This window comes from Ambystoma mexicanum, chromosome 7p, assembly GCF_040938575.1.
Source record: "Ambystoma mexicanum isolate Mex_15411 chromosome 7p, UKY_AmexF1_1, whole genome shotgun sequence".
NCBI lineage: Eukaryota > Metazoa > Chordata > Amphibia > Caudata > Ambystomatidae > Ambystoma > Ambystoma mexicanum.
The window spans coordinates 274,363,749-274,389,301 of record NC_090939.1 but is presented as its reverse complement, the minus strand read 5'-3'; the positions used below and the strand labels follow the sequence as shown (position 1 = coordinate 274,389,301).

Here is a 25,553-nt window from a genome sequence, read left to right as displayed (position 1 = left end):
ACTTAACATTGTGCAGAAATGGGAAGCCCCAGAGTCCCCGATGCAAGATCAATCGATAATAGATATGGACACATGCGCTATGGTGGAACGTAGGGTCTACAGCGCGAGAAGCTGCCCTAACAAAGCTTCCAAAATATGGGGGAGGTGGGAAGAAGGGGTGACCTAGCACCCCCTGGCATAAATTGTGAGACTTTGAATAATATACAAATGTATTTACGTGGAAAGCTTCTTTGTGATTGGTGCCATATGAAGTATCATTTGATTATGAACGGACATGCTAGTCCTCATGTTGTTTTTGTTTATGTGGTTGTTGCTTAAAACAATAAATGTTTTATAAAAAAAAAAAATGATTACCTAGGATAATGTCACAACCGTCCTTTCCATGGAATACTTTTGTCAGGACAGCATAGCAAATGTCCCTTTTTACACAATAGTTTATTAGAAGGATAAAGTAATGATGAGGTAAATGTCTTCTTTCCTTAGTACTCTTATATCAACAGAGTCTTCTCCTTGAAGGTAACTGCTCCTTTACTGGTTCACTCGCCTACCAGGATTGGTTTCAACTTCATACACAACCCTTTTATGACAACACAGTTCTCTTCTTGAAAACCACTGGAACTGTTCCTATACTGGTCTACTCGCCTGCCAGGAATGGTTTTAATGTAACACAACTATCATTGGTTTCTCTGCTTGTGGCAATGTTCATTCCAGGTTTCTCCCCACCAAAATCTTATATGTTCAATGTTTGCATGTTTGTTTGCTTCTTGCAATGTGGGTTCCAGTTTTCCCCAAACTGATGTCCGATGTGAGGAGAATTGCACCCTTGTTTGCCCTTCTTTTTTAATTGGCCAGTATTCGCAATTGTCTCTGAATTGTAATTATCCCTTACAGAACACCCCAGGTTTACCTCTCTAGGTTTGTTCACCCGCTTCTTTCAGCATCTCTGTGTTGTCTCATGGTGCTGCAGTGTGGTATCAATGCAGGCAGGTCCTCTAGAATGGTCAGACCCTCTTTGGTACACCAGCACCGTTGACAGCTCTCCTGCTGCTGCTGCTACTTGCACAACGCTTCCCAGGAGCTCGCCACAGGGTCTTCAGGTACTCCGTTCTGCCGGAGCGGTCCTCCGTCACTCGGGAGCACTTCTCCCTCTCATCTGGGCTTCTTGCTCCACCTCTGCTTTCTTCCACGTGGCCCCTTTCCCGCTGCGCACATTGTGTATCACCCCGCAACTTCTCCTCCGACTGCAGCCTCTGCCATGGCCTTCACTTCTGCTTCTGCTGCTCCTGCCACCTTCCTCACCTGCGGCTGGGTTTTCGATTTACATGTCCTGCTCAGCTGATTAGAATAGGAACAACTATACTGCATGGTCTGTTTGACATCACTATTGATCCTCATTAACTCTTTACTCCTTGTCCCAGTACCATGGGCATTCTGGGAATTGATGTCCAAATCCATAAAGTTTTTAGGTTTCCCAAAGTTATTTTGTTTCAACTGATGGTTAGACGAAACAGAAGATGTCATATGAACATTATGTGCAATAAAATTAAGTTTAGGATTTTTACCCGAGACAGAACCATTGCAGTGAGGGAGTACCACATGTGACCCATATATTCCCAAAGTGTATTTTAATTGTTTTCTCATATACTATCTTTTGCGCTTTAACCTGGGTGGGTTTTGCGTAGTGTCAGCATACTATCAGGTCTTTGGGTATTATAGGATCTTCATAATCACAAAAGGACGAATACCACGTCACACCTAAGGGAGTCACGCTTCTCCCTGACATCCATCTCCTCCCATATGATCCTCCACCATAATACCATGCCCAGGATCAATATCAGGTAGCGGCTGCCTTCCCCTGGCCACATGGGAGGAGACTTTAGGCTGGTGATCAGTGATGACTCTGCAGGATTCATCACACAGTCCCTCCGATATATAAGTGTCCGCTTGGAAACACCTTGGCCAGGGTTTCCCCTCTGAGGACAGAGCAGTGAACATCTTCAAGATGGTCCAGGTTTCCCAACCACAGATGACAATTACAGCCTCTGCTTTTCTGCGTATGCTGGGTCTTATAGCGTCATGGTAGTGCCAGAGACCCATCTGTACATGATGTCACTACAGTGGCTTCCGATCTCACAGTGGTGACAGTGTCGGAGACTAACCTTTTACTCGTCATCAACCGTGGCCGCTAGTGACTATAGTTACAGACGTGTGCGTGAAGGGCTGGGGCACTCCCCTCCAAGACCTTATGGTGAGTGTACTGTGGTCCCGATCAGAGTGCCAGGAGCACATCAATCTATTGGAGCTGAGGGTAAGCAGGCTGGTCCTGGTCTTTTTCCTCCCATCTGTGACGGGCTAGACATTGTTGATCCTGACGGACAATACTATAGCCATGCATTACCTTAGCAAGCGGGGTGGCGTGTGTTCCTTACCTCTGTGCAGAGAAGCAATGCTATTGTGGTTCAGGGCTCTGGAGAACAGTGTATATCTGACTGTGGCACATATGGCCGGGAAGCAGATTGTGCTAGTGAATGCACTGAGCAGACAGTCATCAGCCTGCCACGATTTGGAGCTCTGCCACAATGTTCTGGAGAAGATTGTCTCCCACTGGAGTAGTCTCCAGGTGGAGCTCTTCTCTTTCAGTGTGATCAGGAAGTGCAAGTGATTCCGCTCCAAGGAATGTCCTCATCGGGGAGCTCTTGTGGGATGCCTTGATGGTTGAATGGGACTTTCACATACTCTGAGTCCCACTGATCCCTGTCATTCCGCTGGATCTCGGGATACTACATCTGTTCAGGTCCATGAGGATCTTGAACGCCGTACCCGGAGTTGCTGGACATGGCCACCTGCCCTCCCCTTCTCTCCCATTCGGTGGGAGGGGTTCTGCACCCGACCCTCTACAGTCCATCCTTCATGCCTGGCTTCTGAAGGGGCTGAGTTATAAGGTGCAGGATTTGTCGGGGGACGTTCTGGATGTGCTCCTCTCTGCTTGAGCAAACCGCCACTAAATTAATTTATGCTTGCAGATGGCAAAAGTTTTCAGCTTCTGTCTTTGGCCTGAAAGGGCTTACAGATTGTAGTAAAGGGTTATCTTGAGGCCATTTCAGTCTTCAAGAGGACCCTGCAGCAGGGCTCCTTTTTCACGATCCCCACGGTCACTCAATTCATGAGGGGTCTTTCCAGTAGGTTTTCCCCATGTCAGTTTGTTGTTCCGCCGTGGGATTTAAATTTAGTGTTGACGTTTTAATGAGCACTCCTTTTGAGTCCCTTCATTCTTGTTCTAAGGTGATTCTTCTGGTTTCCATCCCTTCCGCTAGATGGTGAGTGAGCTCCAGGTTCTTGGCCTGATCACGAGTTGGGCGGTATCCTGACTGAGATACCGCCTAACTTTATTCGCATAAGCGCCCACCTGTCCTGTGGTATTACCGCTTGATCAAGGGTCGGGCTCTAATTGTTAGTCCCCATTCGGTCCATGAATTTTCAGTGCAATTACTGTGTGGTAATACCGCTGGTGGTAATTGACACGAAAATTGGCATTTTTCTGGCGTGTTTACTCCCAGCTCTGAGCTAGAGGTTAACAAGCCAGACTCTAGTTTGGGCAGACCCTTAAATACGGCAGTAACACAGTTTCTGCTGCATTTAAGGGCTACCGCCCAACAAGTGATCAGCCCCTCTCTGTTAATCCTCCTTACTTGGTTTTCTACAAGGAAAAGGTGACGTTGAGAGTTAGACTTCTTCCTTCTGAAGGTGGTCTCTAATTTCCATCTCTCTCAAAAGATCCATCTACCCGTCTTCTTTCCTCCACCTCATCCTTCCAAGAAAGAGGAGCGTTTCCATCAGCTGGGTCCATTGCGGGTTCTCAAGTTCTATGTCTCTCAGACAAGGGAGAACAGGACTGATGACCAACCTTTCATTGGCTACTTGGGTGCCTGAGCTGGCAGGGCTGTAAACAAACAAAACCTGTCTCAGTGGATCATTCCCTGCATCTCCAAATGCTATAATCTTGCCACAAGAAGGTCCCTGAGGGTCTCAGGGCTCACTCCACCAGAGGGTTGGCCACTAACTCGATGCTGCAACACGGAATGCCTGTTCTGGATATTTGCCAGGCGGATTCCTCATCGCCCTCCATACCTGCCCTTCTTGGGATAGTTGGCACACCTTAGTTCTGCAGTCCCTCAGCGTCAGAGTGCTAGGGAAAAAGGGTGGAACTGAGGTAACAGTGTGTGGCACCTCTATATATACTGGTGTGAGACAAGCATGGTATCAAGAGAGGTGACACAGACAACAGATGTGCAGTTTCAAAAAATAAAAGTTTATCAATGATCAGGATGGTGTAATGCCTAACTTGCCCTATGCTACGATGGGATTTTCCCTACCTAAAGAAGCTAAGGAAAGTCTGTGTCTACAAGTCCAAAATAAGAGTGTGTCTGTCAAAATATATGCTAGTCCTCACAACTATAACTAAACATGGTGGGGGAATCTTCTCAGCAAAATGTAAGTGTTCAAAAGTAAAGGTTAAGCTACTTGAGTTCTTCTCGAGTTCCCTATCCCAAGTTCAACACAGTTACAATATAGGTTCTCTTCAATAGGGTTTGGTCAAGTTCTGAAATTACCGTCTCTAAGTTCAAGTACATCACAATTCACACCAAACAAAGGTCCTGGGCTTCCCTTCCCCAAGTTAAAATGTAGCACAGTTCACACAAAACGGAGGTCCTAGCACTCCCTTCCCCAAGATAGTGTTCTTTGGTTGTTAGGTTCTTATGGTTCCCTTCCCCAAGACTTTAACTGAGCATGCACATTGTTTAAATTGTTGAAAGTTCAGAAGAAAACACTGGACCCTCTTGACCAACCTTCAGGTTTGCTTCACCAATTGTTTCACATTTCTTTGCAGCTTGTTCGCCATTCAGGGGTTCCTGGTCTAGGCGCAGTTATCGGACCACACGGTCCACCCATCACAGGTCAGGCAACCAGTAACCCCATACTTTATAACTGGCTTGGTTCTTGATAACTTTCACAATAGGAGGCTTTCTGGTCTAGGCGCAGTTGTCAGACCACATGATCCACCCATCACTGGTCACGCAACCATAAATCTCCCCAAAACTGCTGGGCCCCTTTTTGGCTCTTCTGCATTGGGATTTCACTTTCCACACTTGTATTCTTTGCAACACTCTTTTATACCACTTCTTGGCTTGTCATATACTTATAACTCGTTCTCTTATTGCAGTTATAACTGATGGTCTTTATTATTATTCTTTGCACTTGTAATGCTCAATGAAACTCTTCAGTTTCATCACGTCTTTAATTCTGTTCATATTGCATTTGACTGGCAGTGTTCCACTTGATATGCCTATTTGACTTAAACTGTTCATTCACCATTCAGCACATCATAGTTTAGTCAAATAGCAGCTTTCTTTCAGTTAGGTATTCAATATATGCAGCATTGACTTGTGCTCACTCAAATAAGAACTTTCTTTCAGTACGAGATTCAATAGATGCAGCGTTTACTTGAGTTTGTGGGCCGTTATTGTCTGCCCCTTCGATGTGCTCTGGTCTCCTCAGTGTCTTCTGACACTTACCGGCTCTCCGCAGCTCCTCCCAGCAGCTCTCCCGAACGGGAACCAAACCGCCCTTTCGCCAGACAACGTCGCAACTCACACACCGTCTTCTGTGCTCTGCTCCACCTCTGCTATACGACAGTGCCTGCTGCCTGCCTTCCCATTCGAGTGTTCCCGGTCCTGCCCAGTCCCTCTGGCAGGTCTCTCGGGATCTTACCAGCGTCTCGGCTTCCTAGTCCTCTAGCACGGCAGATTCTCTTCTCTCTCCCTTCAGCTGCTGCTTGTATACTTTTGGACTAAACCTTTTATACTCTTTTCCATTCTTAATAGGCTGCAGGTGAAGTGAGTTACACTCAATTGCATGACCTTGTATAACCCTGTTAGTGTGGCATGCCTGATCTTCATTACTAAATGCCTCCAGGCCACTCTTCTTCGTCCCAGTACTAGAGTGGTGTTTGTAATAGGAAGTGTGCACTTCTCTTAGCTGCCTCTTCCTCTTCTCAGTACTTGGCGGGAAACTACAGGGAAGGATGGGATAAGATTGCAATATCCCAGCAAGACTGAGGGAGTGTCAGGTAGGTCAGTGCTAGTGAAGGGAGGATACCTTGTCTCACCTTCAGGTACCCTGTCTCCAATCCCCAAGGACCCTCCGCCCAGGTGATTCTCCCTCCCTTGTCGACCCCCAGGGTCGGGATCCAAAAGCGATGTCCCTTCCGTGGTCACCTGAACAGAAGATCCCTGGGGAGTAGATGCGATAGTATCTTCAGGTTTCTCACAATGGACCCAATGTCTTGACTGCAGCAGGGCGCGCAGAGGCATCAGGCGTAGCTGATGTGGAGCTGTGTTGTGCCCCCTGGTGGCGGGAAATGTTTCCAAAGAGCAACTGCCACTGTGAGATAGATATCATAGATGAGGAATCCGTGGGAAGAACATCCATCAGAAAGAACATTAAAGACAGGTAAGTAATTTCTGCTTCCACTCAACCCAGAGGTCTGGAGGCAATTACTGAGTGTACGCCCTCTGCATTTGCAGGTTTTGTTACTGAATACACCATCTAGGAGTGATGCTGCATTTGTCAAAGAGGATGCACACAATTGTATATCTTGTGTCAGTGCTTTCATCTCCTCAGGGTACCTGCTAGCCAGTTGGAATAGAGGACGAGCAGGCTAGCAGAGCTATTAAATATTGCTCTTATTGGTGTTTCTGCCCTCTTTTTTTGTTACTTTCAACGCCACCCATCAGGCATCACCACCATCTCATGTAATGAGATAACCACAGTTGTTTTCATACCAACACCACTGTAACAGCGGTGGAATGCTGGTGGAGTGAGGCAGTGATTATGTTTTGTGAAGGAAATTCAGGGGAACATGAGCCCTTCGCAGTTGTTAACAGTACATCATCATCTAGGGCATTCCCCACATTCTGAAAAAGTACACTAGTTACCCTGCCAAGCTTGCAATACCCTCAAGAGAGCCAGCATCACCTACAAAGCTTTAATGTCCAAGGTCAAGGCAACACCAGGAGCCAAGGTATCACCAGATTGGAATCCAAGAAGTACAAGAAGACAACCATAAAACAGACATTCTCCTACTATGCTCCCATGCTCTGGAACAACCTTTCTGCTAACAACAGGTCGTCTCTCTTCCTCCTGCAATTCAGGAAAGATCTGAACACCCTGCTGTTCAAGGAACACTTCCCCCAAGAAATGAGGACCCAAAGACCAATAAGGTGATCCCACCCGCCTTTCTATTCCACTCCTTTTATTGTACTATTGCTTTCTAGCTAAGTTTGTGCTTTATGAATGACCTACCTACCTACCTACATGCATCTATCTACAGAGAGTTCTGACTGAGACTGGTGCTGAAAACGTGTTCTGTAAATGAATCTATGGAATTGTATCAAGTACAAAGGATATCGGAATCATTGTGAAACATTTTTTACGTGCCTCCCAGTTTGGTTATTGAACAGTTACATAGAACACCCTTTAGCCCCGCCCTCACCCCCACTACCAATAACTATTTTCTCCTGTTGCTTTTCATCACCGTCCTAAATGGATGTGTGGGTGCATAGAAATAGCAAATGTGTATGGGTTTCAAACTACAAATGTATCTAGGTTACCCTTTGGTCTACAGGATGTAGCACAATTTAAGGTGGAGATGACATAGATTCAGTCTGAGCGAATTGTAAGCTCACATTTGTCAAAGCGGTGGCCTCGGGGCACTGATTCTTTAGAAACTGAATCCTTACAGGTAAGTTACATAGGTGAAAGATCTGAAAAGTTCAATTTCTAAAATGTTCTGCTATTACTAATGCTTTGTTAAGAAAAGGATGGATGCCTGAATTGTTTCCACAAGCTCAGACAATAACCTCACCTCCCCATTTTATATTTGAGGATTACCAAATGTTTCAGGGCACTCTCCAGTGCGAACCACTTTTTACAGGTAAATATTGTCTTGTTTATTTCATTTAGTGCAGCAGAGAAAGGTGTTAACGAACACCATCGCTTCTGCGGAACCAATCCGTATTCATTTTGTTGCAATTATTGATGAAAGCTGTGTAGTACTTCATTATTTTAAGAAGCTTGACACATTTACTTTGAAATACAAGATTTGCATTTTCAACATTTACAAATGCATTACTTGTCATTCTGTTTATTTTTACTACATCATAGCACAACCAACCAAAAACTTTGGGCCACTGAGCTGCAAAAGACAATTTCACGGGACAACAAGTATGTGCTGTTGGCATCCGAGCAGTTGGTAGGAGTCTGCCTATTTGTCTTCATCAGACCACAGCATGCACCTTTCATCAGGTCAGTAAATATTAACCACATGTGTTAATAGCATAACCTTATTATTCTGGGTTTTTATTTAGTCCTGCTTTACATTTCCCCCATGTACTTTCTTTGTACAACAGACCAGCAACACACACACACACAGATTGCAAGTAATGTGATCAACTATACCATTTTTGGCACCACTCTCCCGTCTCACCTGAGAAGGGAACTGAACTTGCAGAAAGCCTCAAAGATGCACCTTTTGTGCATCACATGCAACCAAGATTAACTGCCAACTGCTAGCTCATCATTGTAATCTGTAACACACATGATTGCTCTGCTGGCCAGATGCCTAGAACGAGTGTGGGAGTTGCCGATAGAAGACATGGTAAATAAGAGTTTTTGAGCACATAAGCTTTATTTTTATGCTGCCTGAGCCAGTAGCCTGTTGATCCCTTAGATGGAAATTCTTGCTTCAGGTGTTGCCTCCTTCCTCTGTTATTGCTGATGAGTGCCCTGCTCATCTGTGACACTGGACTTTGGGACTTCAAGATACATCGTCCCCTTCAGTCCCCTTTAGTAAAGAAGAGAAGGTGGCCCGTGTTGTGCTGGATTAGTTCATTTTAAAGTCTGAGAGACATTTATGCTTTTTAACGTGGGCTAGATTGCGTGCAATGCCCTATGCTTTTTAATGAAGCAGGAAGAAAAATCCAGGCTCCAGTTTACTAATGAAGCACTAGAGCCTGCACCAAAGGGATCTATTGTGTGATAGGTGACCACTGCCCAAGTTAGTGTCCCTTTGCTGAAGGTGAGGACGTCTAATAGGGGTGAAGGCCACTTACGACACAATCTATTGTGTCGTAAGTGGCCATCTAGCTTGATGGCAAGGGTGGCACTGATGCTATTTCAGCTTTTGGGGGGGCATTAAGCCTCACCTCGGACTTCCCATGATGGAGCTTATCAATGTCTTCTTGCCTAGTGTCCAGTGTATTTCCAACGCAAAGGGAATCTTGCAATGTATCATTTGCAGGTGGTTAGAGCCTCCATTCAAAGCTGACTGATTTGGCTAGAGAGTGTGACGATTAGTCGGAATTCATCCCTTCTCCACAATGGGGAGCCCTCTCTTGACGCTAGGGAGGTGAGCCCGCTCCTCAACACCCTCCCTAGGGCTCCAGGCAAGCGGGACCTCACTGGGAGAGATTCCGCCTTTGGGGACAAGGACTCATGTTCCTGTGAGCTCCCTAAAATACATCCAAAGAACACCTCTTTGAATAGATCGTATGCAGATTGGTATGAAGCGAAGACCAGTATGTGTTACTGTCATCAGGAAACTCTAGATGTTTCTTTAAATGAAAATGCACATTTAACTGGGAGGAAGAAGGGGATATGGAGGGAAGGAGAGAAGCCGACTGACACACAGAGAGAGACATGATATGATATGGCATTTATAACGCGCCTATACAAGTGTTTCAAGGTGCAACGAAGCAAGTGAGGGGAAACTGAGGGAAGACCGAGACAACGATCCTACTAGGCCAGGTTGTCAGTCTAGAAAAATGGATACCTCTACTGTGTGACCGCAAAAATGTATTTTGATGGCCGTGGGCCAACTGTCTCATGCACGATATGACAGAACATAGGTTTCCGAGTTTGCCAATGAACGGCTATTTTGATGTAACAAGAATCGCCATTTTGTTTTCTAACCATTGCTCATTACTTTCTGTTCTTATTGCTTCACAGTACATTTTCCGCTTACACTGCTTGACTATAAAACATTGTTGTCTGCACGTAAAAGGACAAGGCCGCAGGGCCGCGAGGATATCAAGAGTTTGTTGAAACACAACGTAGGCAGCGCCAGGAAGAATGCCCGGCTCCCTCCCGAATGTAGCCTTGAAGCAGAGCTGCAAGGCATTTAATCATTTTGCATTTGCCAGCCAGTCTCGTTATATGGTAGAATATGTTAGAATAAAGCAGCTAAAGGCTTGAATTATGCTCTTCTTACGGCACCCCCTTTGCTGAGCCCCGTTGGAGCGTGTCGGCTCCCAGGACACGAATAGCACCTCATAGATAGCAAGGTCTGGAATGCAACTCTCCCCCGTATGTAGCTCGCTTCCAAGAACAGAAGCACTGTTTTCTGTTCAACAACTGAAAGATGCCCCCGAACTCACAAATTGCAAATTGTTACTAGAATAGATGTTTGAAGGTGTCATAGTTGTCGAAAATGTCCATCATCACACCAAGTTCAAAGAAACCCAATAAAGGGGGGTGTTAAACATGTCATAGCTTATTGTTTGATATGCATTTTGTATATATGTAACTGATGTACGTAATTCACTCTCTTGCGTCCCTCGAGGTCTAGAGATACACGTCGCGGGGCGTGAGACAGAGTTGGCCAACTGAGACTTTTGCTTTGCAATAAACCCTAGCTTTGGGAATACAACCTCGTGTCTGGCGTATCTATCGTGTGTGGTGACTCGCCTTGTTTCCATAGACGTAAGGGACCCCTAGGGGCCCCTTTCAAGGTGACATTGAGATCGCGCAAGTGCAGGGGAGGGGAGAAGGGGAAAAGTGCGGGGGGAAAAGGGAGGGGGCAGTGTGGTACAAAGGATAACCATAAAATAAATAAGGCAATAAATAAATTGCGGTCAGCTGGTGGCAAGTGCAAGGGTAAGTGCAGACATCAGATGTCAAGTGCTAGTAGGGGCTGTAGGGATGCAGAAACAGTCCCCGAGTGCAAGCGTTGTCAGGGGGGCAGTGCAGGTGTGCAACTGGTGCGGGGGCGACCTGGGCCCAAGATAAGAGGGTAGCCAGGTAACCAATGCAGTTTCAGATTCAGCCAGGAGATCAGGAGGACATCAGGAAGAGAGAGGAGGAGAGAGAGAGAGAGAGAGAGAGAGAGAGAGGGAGAGGAGTTTCCCTACCTATAAACCAAAACTAAAGCTATGTCTGTGTCAGGATGTCAATAACTGAAAAGCCGTTCTTGTGTCCAAAACGTCATATCCTGACCCCCACATTATGAATGAAACAACAAAAATGTGTGAGGAAATATCTTCAATTTGATATTGGCAAAAAAGTGTTGAGAACTGAAAATAAGAATAACTCCAATGAAAACGTTCTCCAAGGTGGAAGCCCTTGCATCCAAAGGGTGTACCCCATCCCCTGGATTCTTAAGTAGGATGGAAATGATCTCTTTTACTAACATTTCCTTTGTGTCTTGCCTTGATTCACAAGGTTCCTATGTAGGCAACACGTTCAGTAACACAACTTTCTCCTTGGTTTCGAAAACATTGTCTTTGTTTAACACCAATCTCTCCTTAGTTCAGAAAACACTGTCTTTATTTTCTTTAACACCAATCTCTCCTTGGGTAAAAAAAGAACTGTCTTTCTCTAACATTGCTGGAAGCTTTGCAAATTGCCTGGTATACTCCCCTGCCAGGTTTCTTTATGCAACACCAACTGCCTTCTGTATTTGCCTGCCAGGTCTTCACTTGTGGGTTTCACTTGCCTGGTATTACTCCCCTGCCAGGACTTATGTATTTCAGTTGCCTGGTGTTTTGCTTTGCTAGGGCTTCTGGATGCGCTTCACAGTTTCTCTATCACCAATACTGTATGTTTTGCTCTTGGTTTGGTATATAGGTTTGCAGTCAGGTTTGTTCAAGATCTGCCCCACATTTTCACTTCATGCATCCATAGCTCATTGGGGATTGTATTTTGCCTTTTCTGCATTCAAATAGTCTTCTTGTTATGTTAACAAGGGTATTATGTTCAGATTGCTGTTGGCTTAGTCGATGGAACGCCCCGGGGTCCCCGCAGGCTTCGGGTAGACTCACCGGCTTTCTCCGGTCCAGTTTGTGCTTCTGCGGCATGTTGCTTTTATCCGCTTTCCACAATGGAGTGTGCAGACGTTCTTCCGGCTTCCTTTGCAGCTCCACGGTCACACACCTGCTTCCCTTCAGGTCCCGGAATGGAGGCAGCTACTTTCTCGACTTGCCGAGCACCCAGGGCCTCTCTCACAGCCCCCACCCTCTACATGGCACTTCTGTCACTGGCCTGGCATTTCTCCCTCTAACGTGGCAGCCTTCTTTGCTCTGCCACACCGGTATGTGATCTTCGCGTTAGTGAGCTTTGGCACAGGAGCCAGCGTCTTCTCCTGCACTGCCTCTCCAAAATGGGCGCTCGCCAAGTTTAAATGTCCCTCACCCAGGTGCTTTGGAAAAATAACTAGACTGCTTATTGTGTTCATGCTCTTGGTACCTTGTTCAAACTCCTGCATCCTCCTCGTTTCAGTACTTGGAGAATTCTAGGAGTTTAAGTCCATAGGTGTCATTGGACACATGTTCTTCTCAGTGATTTTACACAAAGGTACTTTAGAAGAAAAAGGTGTTGTGCTGGAGCTTTGTGTGTTTGTCTCAAAGTTGGCTGTTTGACCAGAAAAATATCAAGAAGAGGTTTCTTTACTTATTTTACAAGGGGGAACAAGCAGCTTATCATATGCCATTAGGGTCTTGGTATTAGAGGATCTTCCTCATGGGAGAGGTGGAGATAACGCGCCTCGTCAAATGAATTCATGACATCTGCCCGGTAGTTGCCTCCTCCCATGTGATCCTTCCTTATAAAGCCATCACCCAGGGTCAGGATCAGGTAGCGGCTGCCGTACGCTGGACTCATGGGAGGAGGCCACCGCCGGGGAATCCGTGAGGAGTTCATTGGATTCATCACAGGGTCCTCTAAACAATGCTGACACCACTCCACAAAGGAGGAAGCAGAACCCAACGGTATTGAAGATACAGCATGACCATCTTGGACAATAACAAGAAGAGACAACTGACCTCGAGTGAATAAAAGCCCTGGTGACGTTATGCCTACAAACATCAGGTAGCTGGGAAAACGGGAGACCCAGGAGGGTGACAGAAAATCATTATGGGACCTATCCTACTCTTCCCAGAGAAATCGAAGAGATTGTAATATTAAAGCCTAGAGGAGTGAACGAGAATCATGTGGGATCAATCATACTCGTCCCAGTGAAGTACAAGAGTCTATTGAGACCAATCATCCTCGTCCCAGTCGAGATAAGGAGATCAGAATACTGAAATGTAAAGAAGTAAAAGCGAAACATTGTTGGAATATACTTCGTCATATTAGTCAAAGTCAACGAAGAACATCTGTCAGCAGAGAGAACCAAGAGGAAGGGAATCAAATAATAAAGAAAATTTATCAAAGAGAGAAGCAAAACCAAGTTATTGACTGAGTTGCAAGAACTGATCAAGAGAATCACCAGAGACTATCTGAAATCCGAGTATTGAATAAAGTTTGTGGAAAGCAAACATCTCAGGAGAAGTGAATTATGCTCCTGTGCTTAGTTGCCTTCTTAGTGCTAGGGCCAGTTCAGGTTAGTTTGGACGGTGGACAGATTCTCTTAAGATATTTACTGATGACTAACGAGCACCTTTGTTAGTTTTGTTAGGTGGGGCTGCCTAATATTATAGGGATAGAGAGGCATTTTTTTGCCTTTGGTTAATAAAGAAGATAGTGAAATGCTTATCAGTCTGTGTCCTCCTTTTGACTCGCCAAAGAAGCCTGAACCAGTGAGAAGAACAAAGGAGAAGCATTGACTACAGGCTTCTGTTGGTGGTTAGAGCCTGCATTCCACACCTTCTCATAGTCCAAGGAGAAGAAAACCTGCTCTAATTGGGGATATACTCAGGTTAACACAAGACAGGGGCTCAACCCATCTAGACAGCACAGGCAAGCGGAGCACAGGGCGTAATTGGGAGACCTGTCTAGGAGTCTCATTTTTACTTGTACTATAACTGGAAGTTATATAGCATAACGTCTGCCATTTCTGTGGCTCCAGGGGCTGTAAAAGTTGGCGAGAGGTTTGCGTTAGTAGCAAGAGAGGGAGGGTCAAGGTGCATAACCTATCTGTATATTTCCTTTAACAAAGAGCTGACTTCACAACAGTTTTTCATTTCACTGAACAGTGGATCACAAATCCATGTGCTTGGGCCTGCAAACTCCCAAATAGGATGTGCCCATGTACAGCTCATAAAGTGTTGCACACACTGTTTCTCCTAACGACGTTAAAATTGACCTCATCTAATTTTCAATTATTGGTGTGCATTGTGCTAATGTGTGGAGCACCCTTATTGAAGGTTCAGGTCTACTGCCACCATGTGTTTGCTCGTGTAGATTTATCATATTGCCCTCTCCTGTTCTCATCCGAGTAGTGGGACATGACCCTACTGCTTTGTGGCTCCCATTCCTTTAAGCGCTTGCAGTTGCTGTGCAGTATGAACGAGTTGAAGAAACCCCTTGCTTGCATGTACATTTGTAACTTGTGTGGGAGTTGGATGGAAGAAAGATGGGTAATCACTGATGCGCACCAGATAGTGTATTGCACATTTTTGACACTGGGTCAAGTGTGAATTTCGTTTTTTTATTTGGACCCTTAACGTATAGAGTGCACTTTGTGATAATCAGAATTTTAGAAAATAATACACACTTCATTTATAGTAATTAAAGAAGTGGATTCAATGAAAGTTACGTTGATTGGAAGTTGTTTTCTTTGTTTCAGGGATGTTGCAGTTGATACAGTGAAAACTGGAATGGGCGGTGCTACTGGTAACAAAGGAGCTGTAGCCATACGATTACTAATTCATTCAACAAGCCTTTGTTTTGTCTGCAGTCACTTTGCTGCTGGGCAATCACAAGTCAAAGAAAGAAATGAAGATTTTATGGAAATTGCTCGTAAACTAAGTTTTCCCATGGTAGGCAAATCTCTTCTTTATTTTTGCATTTTATGATTCTCCATTAATAATTGGTGATTAAAAGGAGCATATTTCTGTGTTTGTGATTTTGGCCTATTAGGTTTAATTATGTTCATGCTCAACAAATCATTTACACTTCGCATCAAACAATAGGGTTGTTTACACCGTGCTTCATTCCAGTTGAATGCATTTCTCAGTGCTTTGATTCATATTTTTTTATTTATGTAAATGAAGGGTAAATTGGGGCATGTTACGTCACAAGCATTTCACAGCACTGATTGTCAGGTAGGTAGCAAAACCAGATGGATAACCAGTCATACACAGGTTTGTCAAACCGCAAACATTTTCCTTGACCACTCTGCAGTAGGTGATATCAACGCTAAAGCAGGGTGATTACATGGTCACACTGGACATGAAAGATGCATACTTTCATATTTCAATGTTCTGAAGCTATCATTGCTACCAACAGTTCCAGGTGGATAGTTTTGGGATAGTTCTTAGGGAGAATTCTCTGTTTAGGCTGAATTTCCTAACCTAGTGAGTCCCCCAGCAGCTTTGCTGGAATTTTGGGGTTTATTTTTTTCTCCTGCCAAGAGTGAGACTCTTTTACCCTCACTCTTGGACATGATTTGAGTGTGTTTATTTGAATCTAGATGTGTTTAATGGGCTATGGGGTCTTTTACTCCATAGGGCTTCATGTGTTTTTGTGATGTGTGTTACACAGCACCCTCAGTGCAGTAACACAGGGGTGTCATAGTGACCCCCCAGTATAGACTCCATACCCTGGGACTGACTACTGTCTCCCAGGGCATGTAAAGTCACCATTGACTTTACTAGTCTTAAATTCTGGACAGAACCAGTACAAACCATCATATTGTGGACGTACTGGCTGGGGCAATTCAATTGCCCCGAGGTCTGTTAGTCGAGGGGGCACGTCTCCGTCCCCCCTGAGCGAGTTTTGGCTGGTGGCAGTGGATACTACTTTTTATATTCAACCGCAAATATTTTCCTATGGGATTTCCCATTGTTTTAGGCTACTATCTTTATTTATTCACGGTAGCCTCGAACATACCGCCGGTTTATTTAATTAATATTAATTCTCCGGTTGGTATTTTTTGCCAAAACTTGATTCTAAAATGGCGTTTGTGTTCTTTTCTGTGACTCCAACCCAAGTCGAGCCCTTTGTTCCACTTTTTGGCGGGCTTCTCCACAGAAGCCCTCCAAAGTGGTGCCACTCTGTCTGGGGTACTTAGGAGGGGTGGAGGGGGATTTAGGCACCCTGGACTGAGTTGCCCAGGCAACTCAAGTCGCTCTCCGTCCTGATTGGCCCAAGTGGTGAGCCGGCCGGCTCACCACTTAGCATGTTTGAGTGACAGCTAGGCTGAGTGAAAGGGGTTTTCTGCATAAAAGCAGGGCTTTGGAGACTGGAACTTCAGAATTCGCCATAGGACCTAAGAATACGACGAGGGAGAAGCTGAGCCGACCTGCCACGACGCCACCACCGGTGAAGCCCTGCTGGACCGTCTCACCACTTTTCCCAACGACAGAGGAGATCTCCCGCCGGAGAGTCTTCTTCCTTTGACTGTTGGAGATAACCAGTTTCACTGTCTTTTCACCTTCCCGATGTACCTCGTGGCCGCCTTGCCTGTACCAAGCACCCCGGCAACCGGGATACCACGTTTTACCACGACCGTGAAACAAAGGTACCACCTTTAACTGGAAAACTCTGCGGCTGGTTTCTTCCCTGGCAGTGCAACAACCTTCATCTTTCCTCCAAGTCGAGACCTTCTCTTGGACGACGCGACTTGCACCCACTGCCAGGAACAACTGCTACCGCTGGAGGATCCTTCCCACTTAAGGTACCGTGTCCCGCCTGGCTTCCCTTGCTACCGACTGTACGGGGTAGATTTAGCCCCCGGCTTTCGAACCTGGGTTAGCCTGGGACACCCTGGCTAAACTTTCCTAAGCCTCTCTAAACTCTTTTTGAACTCTCTGCAAGAGTTTCTAAGCCTAGTGTAACTGTGTGATCTTGGGCGCATTTGTGCTCTGCTCTCTCTAAGAGTGGACCCAGCCTTTGGACTTCGGCTCACCAGTGACTTTTGCTCTTCTGCCTGGCTAACAGTGTTCCTGAATCTTAGAGTGGTGTACCTTTCCATATTCTGTCTTTTTTCCTCCCTTTCTCACAAACTTATTGTAGTGCCATCTAGTTAAGCGCTCACCTCTGTATGAAAATAAGTGGTGTTTTACTGTGACTTATCTGATAAGGGAAAAGGGGTGTATATATTACAATAGTAACTGTGGTTAGAATATTTTACAACAAGAGTGCTGGAGTGTTTCAAACAGTGTGTTTTTAAATAAATAATTATATACTTTGATACCAAAGCTCTGGTCAGTGTTTGCTTGTATTGGTGTGTCTGAGTGCCTATTGTGTATACTTTGCATACTGCCTAACTCTTCTTGAGAGAAGTCTGACTGCTCAGCCACAGCTACCAGGTAAATCTGGGTGGTACAGACTGCTACCAAGTGGGTTTACTGCTAACACCTGTAGTCCTAAATATTTTGCAGTGGCCCCCAAGGGAACTGCACAGGTTTCTGCCTAACAATAGTATCAGCACCACATGTGTTCACATGAAGTAAAGTGGTGAGAAAAGTGGTTTGCTGCCAGTTCCTGTGGCCACAAGAATGGAATCTGGTAGCAGCTTTGTTTACAATCAATTTGGTTCTTGGTTTTGAATTCATTAAGGCATACAGAGGTCTTTTTTATCGAATAATGTCTTCCTTAGGAAATGTGCTATATTATTTTGACATATGTTTTTCGATATCTGCAAATGTATCTGCACATTCTATATCTGTGTGCCTGTGTTTGTATGTTTGTATTTGGAAAAACTGGAATTGGTGTTGTGTGATTGACTCCACCAAGGCAGGGCCGCAAGTGCACTCATTTTGAACAATTTTATTTTAGAACGGTTTCGACAGTGCTTAAGTACAAAGCATACAAAATATCTTAGCTGAAAGGTTTATTAAGGCTGAGTGTTCCCTCTTCTGGCCCCCCGCCCCTCTCCCCTTGTTCTCATCTCGTCCCGCCGCCCCATCTGTTCACACCTTCTGGTCCATCAGTTCGGGACCATTCGCTTCCAGTTCAGTGCTATTCTGTAGAGCCAATCAGGCAGACTGTGGCTTGCAAGTCTGGGCTGTAAAGTTCCACTCATACTGTATAAACGGGGCCCAAATGTCAGTGAACCTATGCAGAAGGCCCGCTTTGGCCGCTGTGACCTTCTCTGCCACTACGATATCCCAGAGATTGATCCACCATAAAGTCATTAAGGGGCCTTCTGGGGTTTTCCAGGTGCAGGTAATCGTGATCCTCCCTGCTAGCAATAGTTGTGTAAGGAGATTGGCGGTTTTTTGTTCTTGGGTAGGATGCTGGTACCGGTGCGCCCAGCAGGATTACTTCCGGCTCTCTGGGGATTGTCACTTGAGTTATGCTTTCTATGGTGGAAATGCACTGTTTCCAGAAGGTTTGCCCCGTGGGGCAGGACCACCACATGTGAAAGTACAAGCCAGGCTGCCCGCATGGGGTGCAAAGGATTTTTGGAACTGATGCAGGTGTACTGGCGAGTAGTACCAGCGGAGGAGCAGCTTGTAGGCACATTCTCGGTTTGTGATGCAAAATGAGGAGGAGTGGGTTCTGGACCATATATCCACCCAGGTTTGGTCCTCTAATGGGTGCCCTAGGTCTGTTTCCCATTGCGCCATGTATGGGGGCCTAAGGGAAAGCACATCCTCTTGTAACAGTTTGTAAAGGCTAGAGATCCTACCTTTCGCCGGAATCCCCTACAGGTTGAGTTCAAGGGGGCTAAGATTTCATTTGGCACCCTGTCGGATAAGAGGGTGAGTACCGATGCCGAAGTTCAGCGTACGAGAAACTGTCAGTTCCGGCCAATTGAAAGGTTGATTTACAGTTTTCAAATGTTCGGGGTTGGCCATTGTCAAAAAGTTGGCCCAAAGATTCTAGACCACCAATGTACAATATATTCACTAATCCTTTGTTCGACGACTTAGACCATCTGGGTGTCACCTACACTAACTATGCAGATGACACCCTTACCGGAGATTGACAAGGATTTGGCCTTGGTGAATAGAATATACCTTATCATTCAGGCATGGATGGCTGCACACGGTCTTTGCCTGAACGACGATAAAACCGAGCTCCTAATACTCGGAACCACAACTAACCTCAACAAACTGAGTTCGAAATATACCTCCTTCAACATTGATGGTAACACCATTAAAGTGGTAAAAGAAGTAAAAACCCTAGGTTTCTACCTTGACTCTGCCTTTACACTCAATAAACAAGTCAATGCCATGGCAACCTTTACAGCATATGCCTGCAAGCTGATCAGGTCCTGCAAACTCTTATCTGGCCAAATAAAGCTGCACAATACTAGCAAGAGCCCTCATCCTCTCTAAGATGGACTATTCCAATGGACTGTACTTGGGGGCGAGCAAATACTTCATTAATAAAAATCAAAATTTTGCAAAACAATGCGCTCAGAGCAGCACATGGCATACCAAGTAGAGAGCAAATCTCACACCTGAGAAGACAAAACAAATGGCTCTCCATTAAGGATAAAATGATGCTTAAAACTCTCTCACTGACACATAAATGCCTCAGTCAAGCAGCCCCGCCTTACCTCTCTGAGAGAATAGTTTAAAATTCCCCCCTACGACCTACAAGGACAGCCTGCACATCCTGTTTGGTCGTGCCTAGATCTAAACTAAAAAAAGCAGGGGGTAGTAGCTTCCCTTTTACGGCAGCTAAATCATGGAACGCCCTACCTCCCTCCCTGAGAGCTAACCAACCTTTCTTCATGTTCAAGCGCAACACTATAAATTGGCTTGTAGCTAAGGACACAACTGGATAGATCTACCTCTGTATCTATGAGGACTTATGACTTCCTAACCCTGTTAAGTATCATCTGCCCTGACTACTAATGTATTTTCTTATGTAACTGCACTTTATGTATATATTTCTTCATCTTCTTTTGTATAATCTACTGTAACCACTGTAACTCAAGCTTAAAGTATACTTGTATTCTGCTTTACAAGGCGCCCAGATACCTCTGGGTTGGGTGCGCCATACAAATAAAATAAACAAACCAACCCTTGGTCCAATTTTTGAAGTTCGAGGGGTGAGACCCTGGGTAGAAGGCTGGATTATGGAGGATCGGAGTGTTTGGGCCCAGGCCCTGTTTGACACCCTTGGATTTCAGTGCCCAGTCCCATATATTGAGGGTATTTTTGGTGGATGCAAGGACCCCTGACCAAGTCCATCGCAGTGGGGATGTAACATATGGGAGAAAGCGGAGAGGGAGCAAAAGTCGGGACTGCTCCAATTCCATCAATTTCGGGGGTATTGTCAGGTTTCCCCTAGGACTGAAAGCGCGCCAGCTGTGACGTCACTTGGTATTTACGCAGGTTAGAAACCCCCAGGCCCCCCAAATTAGAACTGCCCATATTTACCTTTTGAGATATTCTCACTTTCTTTCCTCGCCATATAAACCAAAGCATTTTTCTCTGTAACTGCCGGATGGGGGGTGATGGGATTGTAGTGGGTAGAGAGGAGTAAAAGTAAAGAAACAGTGGGAGAAGTTTCATTTTACAAGCCGTGATCTGCCCAATAAGTGAAATCTCCTGGGCGGACCACCGTTCGAGATCCTTCTCTAATTCTTTAAAGAGAGGGGGCAAGTTCATAGAGTATACGTCTTTTGGATGGGACAGGATCCAGACCCCTAGATAAGGTATAGATTTCCCGTTCCAATGGATGGGCATAGGGGCTTCAGGGCCTCCAGTTCCATGGGTCCCAGGCCCACACCCAGGGCTGCAGACTTTTCAAAGTTAATGGAGAACCCTGCTGCTTCTCCAAACCTATGCAGTTCTTGGAGGTAAGACACCAGTGAGGAACGGATATTCGTTATGGATAACAGTATGTCGTCCGCATAGAGCGAGATTTTATGTTGGGAGGCGTCAATTGGCAGCCCTTTGATAGTGGGATCTAGAGAGATTTTCAAGGACTGGTAGTTGGCCAAGACCATCTTACGAAAACTTGGCCCTAAGTGGAACGCCTCCAAGGTGAGTTTAAGGAAGGACCAATCTACTTTATCAAAGGCCATGGATGCATCCAAGGTCAACAGAGCCAGTTTGTGTGAATCTTGGGTAAATATATCCACTAAGTTTAGGGCTCTACAGATATTATCCCCAGTTGACCTGTTAGTGCTAAACCCTGTTTGATCAGCATCGACTAGTTTTGGGAGAATGGCTGCTAAGCGGTTTGCCAACATTTTTAAATAGATATTGGCGAAATGGGTCTGTATGAGGTATTGTCTCTGTGGTCTTTACCGGGTTTGAGTAGGATGATGGTTACCGACTCCTGCATGGATGGAGTAAAGGAACCCGACAGACCAAAAGAGTTAAAGAGGGCCGTTAACCGAGCTATCAGCTGGGGGTGAAACACCTTGTAAAATCCTGTGAATCCGTCTGGTCTTCAGAGCTGTTATGGCGACCTCTACCTCCTCAACTGTGATCGGGGCATACAGTTCCTCTCTGTCAGACTTGTCGAGATGTGGAAGGGGGAGGCACCTTGCAGATAACTTACTTGTTCTGCTCTGACCCGGGGGACTGCTGACATCGTCTCGGTAAGATGGGCCGTTGCCAACTGTAGTTTGACGTGTTCCGAATAGTGGGCCTTGCCGTGCAGGTCTCGTAGGCACACTATGGTATTTCTTCTCTTTGCCTTGGCCCATTTATGCACCAGGAGTTTGTTTGCCTTGTAGTTTTTAGCATAGTAGCCTTGTTTAGACTTAGCCAATAAGTGGGCCGCCCCCTCCGCATAGTGGGCTTCCAGCTTCTTCCAGACTAATTGAAGGGAACGGTGGACCCTTGACGACCAGCCTTTTTTGTATCTGCTCTCTCCCTTTTGGACCTCTTCTTCCAGCTGCATGCAGGTCTGTCGTTTACGCTTATGGTATGCTGCTCCGTGAGCAATCAGCTCCCCCCTGACTACTGCTTTCATGGCATCCCAGGTATTGGATGGGGTTGTGTTCTCCGCTAGGTTCTCTTGGCAGTAGTTCCAAATCACCCTGGCTATAGCGTCCCTTAGTGGCATGTTGTTTAAGATCGGGTCATATAGGCTTCAGCGTGGACGGGGAGGTGGTTCCGGGTTATGTGTTCGGAGTGTCAGTATGATCAGAGAATGGTCCGACAGAACTGTCGTCCCGTTGGCTACATCATCAACAAAGGTGAGAATTTGTGGGGAGGTCAGCAGGAGGTCTTTCCGGGTGCAGCTGTGAAAAATAGGAAAAGTCCTTTTCGCCCTGATGTAGCACCCTCCATGAGTCTACAACCCTGAGTGTCTGAAAAAGATGGAGAAGTCCAGTGGCGATCTTATAGTCTCTGGGGGCCGGTGGATGCGATCTATCCCACAGAGGATGTGGGACCCCATTAAAGTCCCCTCCAGTGATTGTCTGGCCTTCGGTGAAGGGAAGGAGTTTAGCCCCCAATGCCTCATAGAATGCCTCCTGTCCTTCATTGGGGGCATAAACTAAAATGAGGGAGTAAAGCTGTCCATGTATAAAACCTTTGACTGCTATATATCGCACTTCTGGGCAACAGAGTCTCCAGTGCCCTAAATTGGATTCCTTTCGCTAAAAGTATGGCTGTCCCCCCTTTCTTGGTTCCATTGGAAGCCATGTATTGAAGCGGGAACTATCTATTTCGAAGGCATATAAAGTCTGGTCGCATTAGATCAGTTTCCTGAAGAAAGACCACTGAGCCATGGAGCTGTTGTAATGTTGCTTTACGCTTAGGGGGGGAATTCCGGCCCTTCACGTTTAATGAGATAAAGTTCAGTTTGATGTGCGGTGGCGGGTCTTCTGGGTATTCGACTCAGGCGGAGGTCGGGGGGGTGAGCCGGGTTCAAATCAGCCACCGTTCAAGCTGCCTGTTTTCATGGCTCCACAACGCAACCAGGGTTTTAACTTAAGCTTTCAACTTGAACCTGTAACAATGAACCGGTGGAATACCGATAACTTTCTGTCTGTAACTTCCTAAAAATAAACGGAACCAGACTGCCTGCGGTTCACTCCAAGGGTCTTTCAGGTGTCATCCACCTTGGAGTCAGGCATGAACCGCGTGAATCCCGCTCTAAACGTATCGTGTTCCCCATTACAATAGCTGCCATCAGGCTAATTATTTGGGTCAAACAGCTGAAGGTGGCGCCGGTCACAGTAGTGATGACAGCCTCTCATATTTGGCCTGTCGGGGTCGGGCTGCGGGACTCGCTCACCTTGCGTCGCACCCTTTCTGGACCTTCGACCAGGCAGTCTGCTTTGCTTAAGGAAGGAGGTCTTCTGTGCCTTCAGGGGATTTGAGGGGAGAGCCATCTCTTTTATCCGGTGGGGTGGGGTTCAAGATTGTTTCTGCGTCTTCCAGGCCTGCGATTGTTCGGGAGACCCTTTTGTAAGAGAATTGAACTGCAGTAGGAAACAACCAGACTTTTTGGTCTCGAAGGAACAGTGTTAGTGGCCTCAGGGCCCTCTGTTTCTATATGGTTACTGTGGCCAGGTCCTGGAAGATTTGCTGGGGCGACCCTTGAAATGAGAGCTCATCTCGAGAGCGACCTACTGCCATTATCGCCTCCTTAGTCGTATAAAAATGAACCCGGGTGATTACATCTGGTGGGGAGTCCTACTCCAGTCCTCTTCGAGGGCGTAATCTGTGGGTGCGATCCAGCATGAGTTGAGATTTCTCAAGATGTGGCAAGAGAGAATGGAACAAGTCCCCTAGATATTCTGCTAGGTTCTGGTCTGGGATCAAGAAGGGGACACCCCTTATACGCAGGTTATTTCACTGGGCCGTGTTTTCCAGATCCTCCTGTTTATGTTCCAGGATCTCATTTCTGTCCTCTAGAACCTGGATCTTGCGTTGCACTTCAAGAAGTGTTGCTGCATGTTCTTGCGTTAGGTCCTGCATCTCTCCCACTCTCTGTTCCACCTCCAATACCTTCTAGTCCGTGCGCTCAAGTTTGGTGGTCAGCTCTGACATGCAGGATCGGAACTCCGATTTAATAGCCCTCATAAAGGCCTGGATGTCTTCCTTGGTGGCTAGCTGTCCAGTGGTGTCCAGTTAATATGTTGAATCCATAATGTCGAAAAAAATTGGCGGAAAATGTTTTTCTTAGAATATGTCATTTTTTAATTTACACATTTGTTTTGCTTTTGTGCGTTAAAAAAAGGACCCCCCCATTTCGAACAGAAAATAAAAAGAAAGACATTAAAAAAAAAAGAATTTCGGCTTTTTTTTTTGTTGACATTTTTGCATTCTACATTATGTAATTCGAAAATGTCACTATAAACCCTGTCCAGTGCCATTGCGGGAGGCCAGAGACTATAATTTGAGTGTCTCCGATTTCTTCCTCATCTCTGTTGGGGGCAACATGGTGGAGATATCCACACTCTTTGGAGTTTTGAGGTGTTTTGATGTTGCAGCAGGAGCCTGCTATCTTCCGTCAGGTCCCCCATGCGAAGAAGAGAGCAGGCGCTGCTGTTAGAGGTCCCTCCAAGACAGGGGGCGTTTTCTCCACCCAGTCTCTACAGCTCTTAGCTCTCGAGCGTTGGGTCCAAGTGTGGTGAATATTGTTGTGTGCTCCAGCCCCGCGTTAGCTGGGTGGAGCGACAGTTTCGCTACTCCGGTATGGTCGGTGTAGGAGGGGGCATCATCCTATTCCCCATTCCATTCAGCTGAAGGCAAGGACTTGTCCCTCTTATCTCTTTTCACCACTCCGTCTGAGTCCAGAGGGGGCAAAAGGTATGAGAGGATTATGTGTCTCTTAGGATGGTTCCACTGCTTACACCATATGGGGCAGGCATCCCCCCTCACTGCGATAGCTGTGCTCTTTTCAGCTGGGGCCCAGGACTGCTTCACGTTAATGTTGCCTCGCTTCCCAATGTTAACTGCTGTGGGCACCCGTAACTTGCCTTGTGTTGTGCTGCCTTCATGCACCATGGGTGCCTTTGATGCGTGCCGTGGCTGTTTGCAGTGATGCTGTTCTGGTCGATGCACCGGTAGGGCTGGGCCCTCACACTCAGAGCGATCAGTTGCACAGCGGGCCCCCGGGCCTTCGGATTGCTGGGGTAGTGGTTGCCTCTGTCATGCGTCCCGTTTAGAAGCTGGGATCTGCACACACCTCGATTAGGCACGGGAGAGGGAGAGCCTGCTTGTTCTCTGGCTCGTCCTGTCGGGCGGCGCTCCGCTGACTTCGTAGCTGGGCTGCTGTACGTCTCCCGCTGGAGGGTTCGGGCTGTGATTTGGGTTTGGCAGATGTTGGTGGCAGCTCACTAGTTGGTTCCCCACCCCTTCGGTCCTTCACATCTTCATTAATTGGGCCACCTCTTAACTACACCG

At 46.2% G+C, this 25,553-nt stretch overlaps 1 protein-coding gene across 1 annotated transcript in view; it reads left to right on the top strand.

Annotated features, from left to right (window-relative positions):
- SYNJ1 (synaptojanin 1) overlaps positions 1 to 25,553 on the top strand; it is a 1,805,713-nt gene that overhangs the window by 1,113,201 nt on the left and 666,959 nt on the right. Inside the window, exons 15-16 of the mRNA XM_069636346.1 lie at positions 8,224 to 8,364; positions 14,900 to 15,092. Coding sequence (XP_069492447.1) covers positions 8,224 to 8,364; positions 14,900 to 15,092 — 334 coding nt within the window. The remainder of the gene's footprint in view (positions 1 to 8,223; positions 8,365 to 14,899; positions 15,093 to 25,553) is intronic.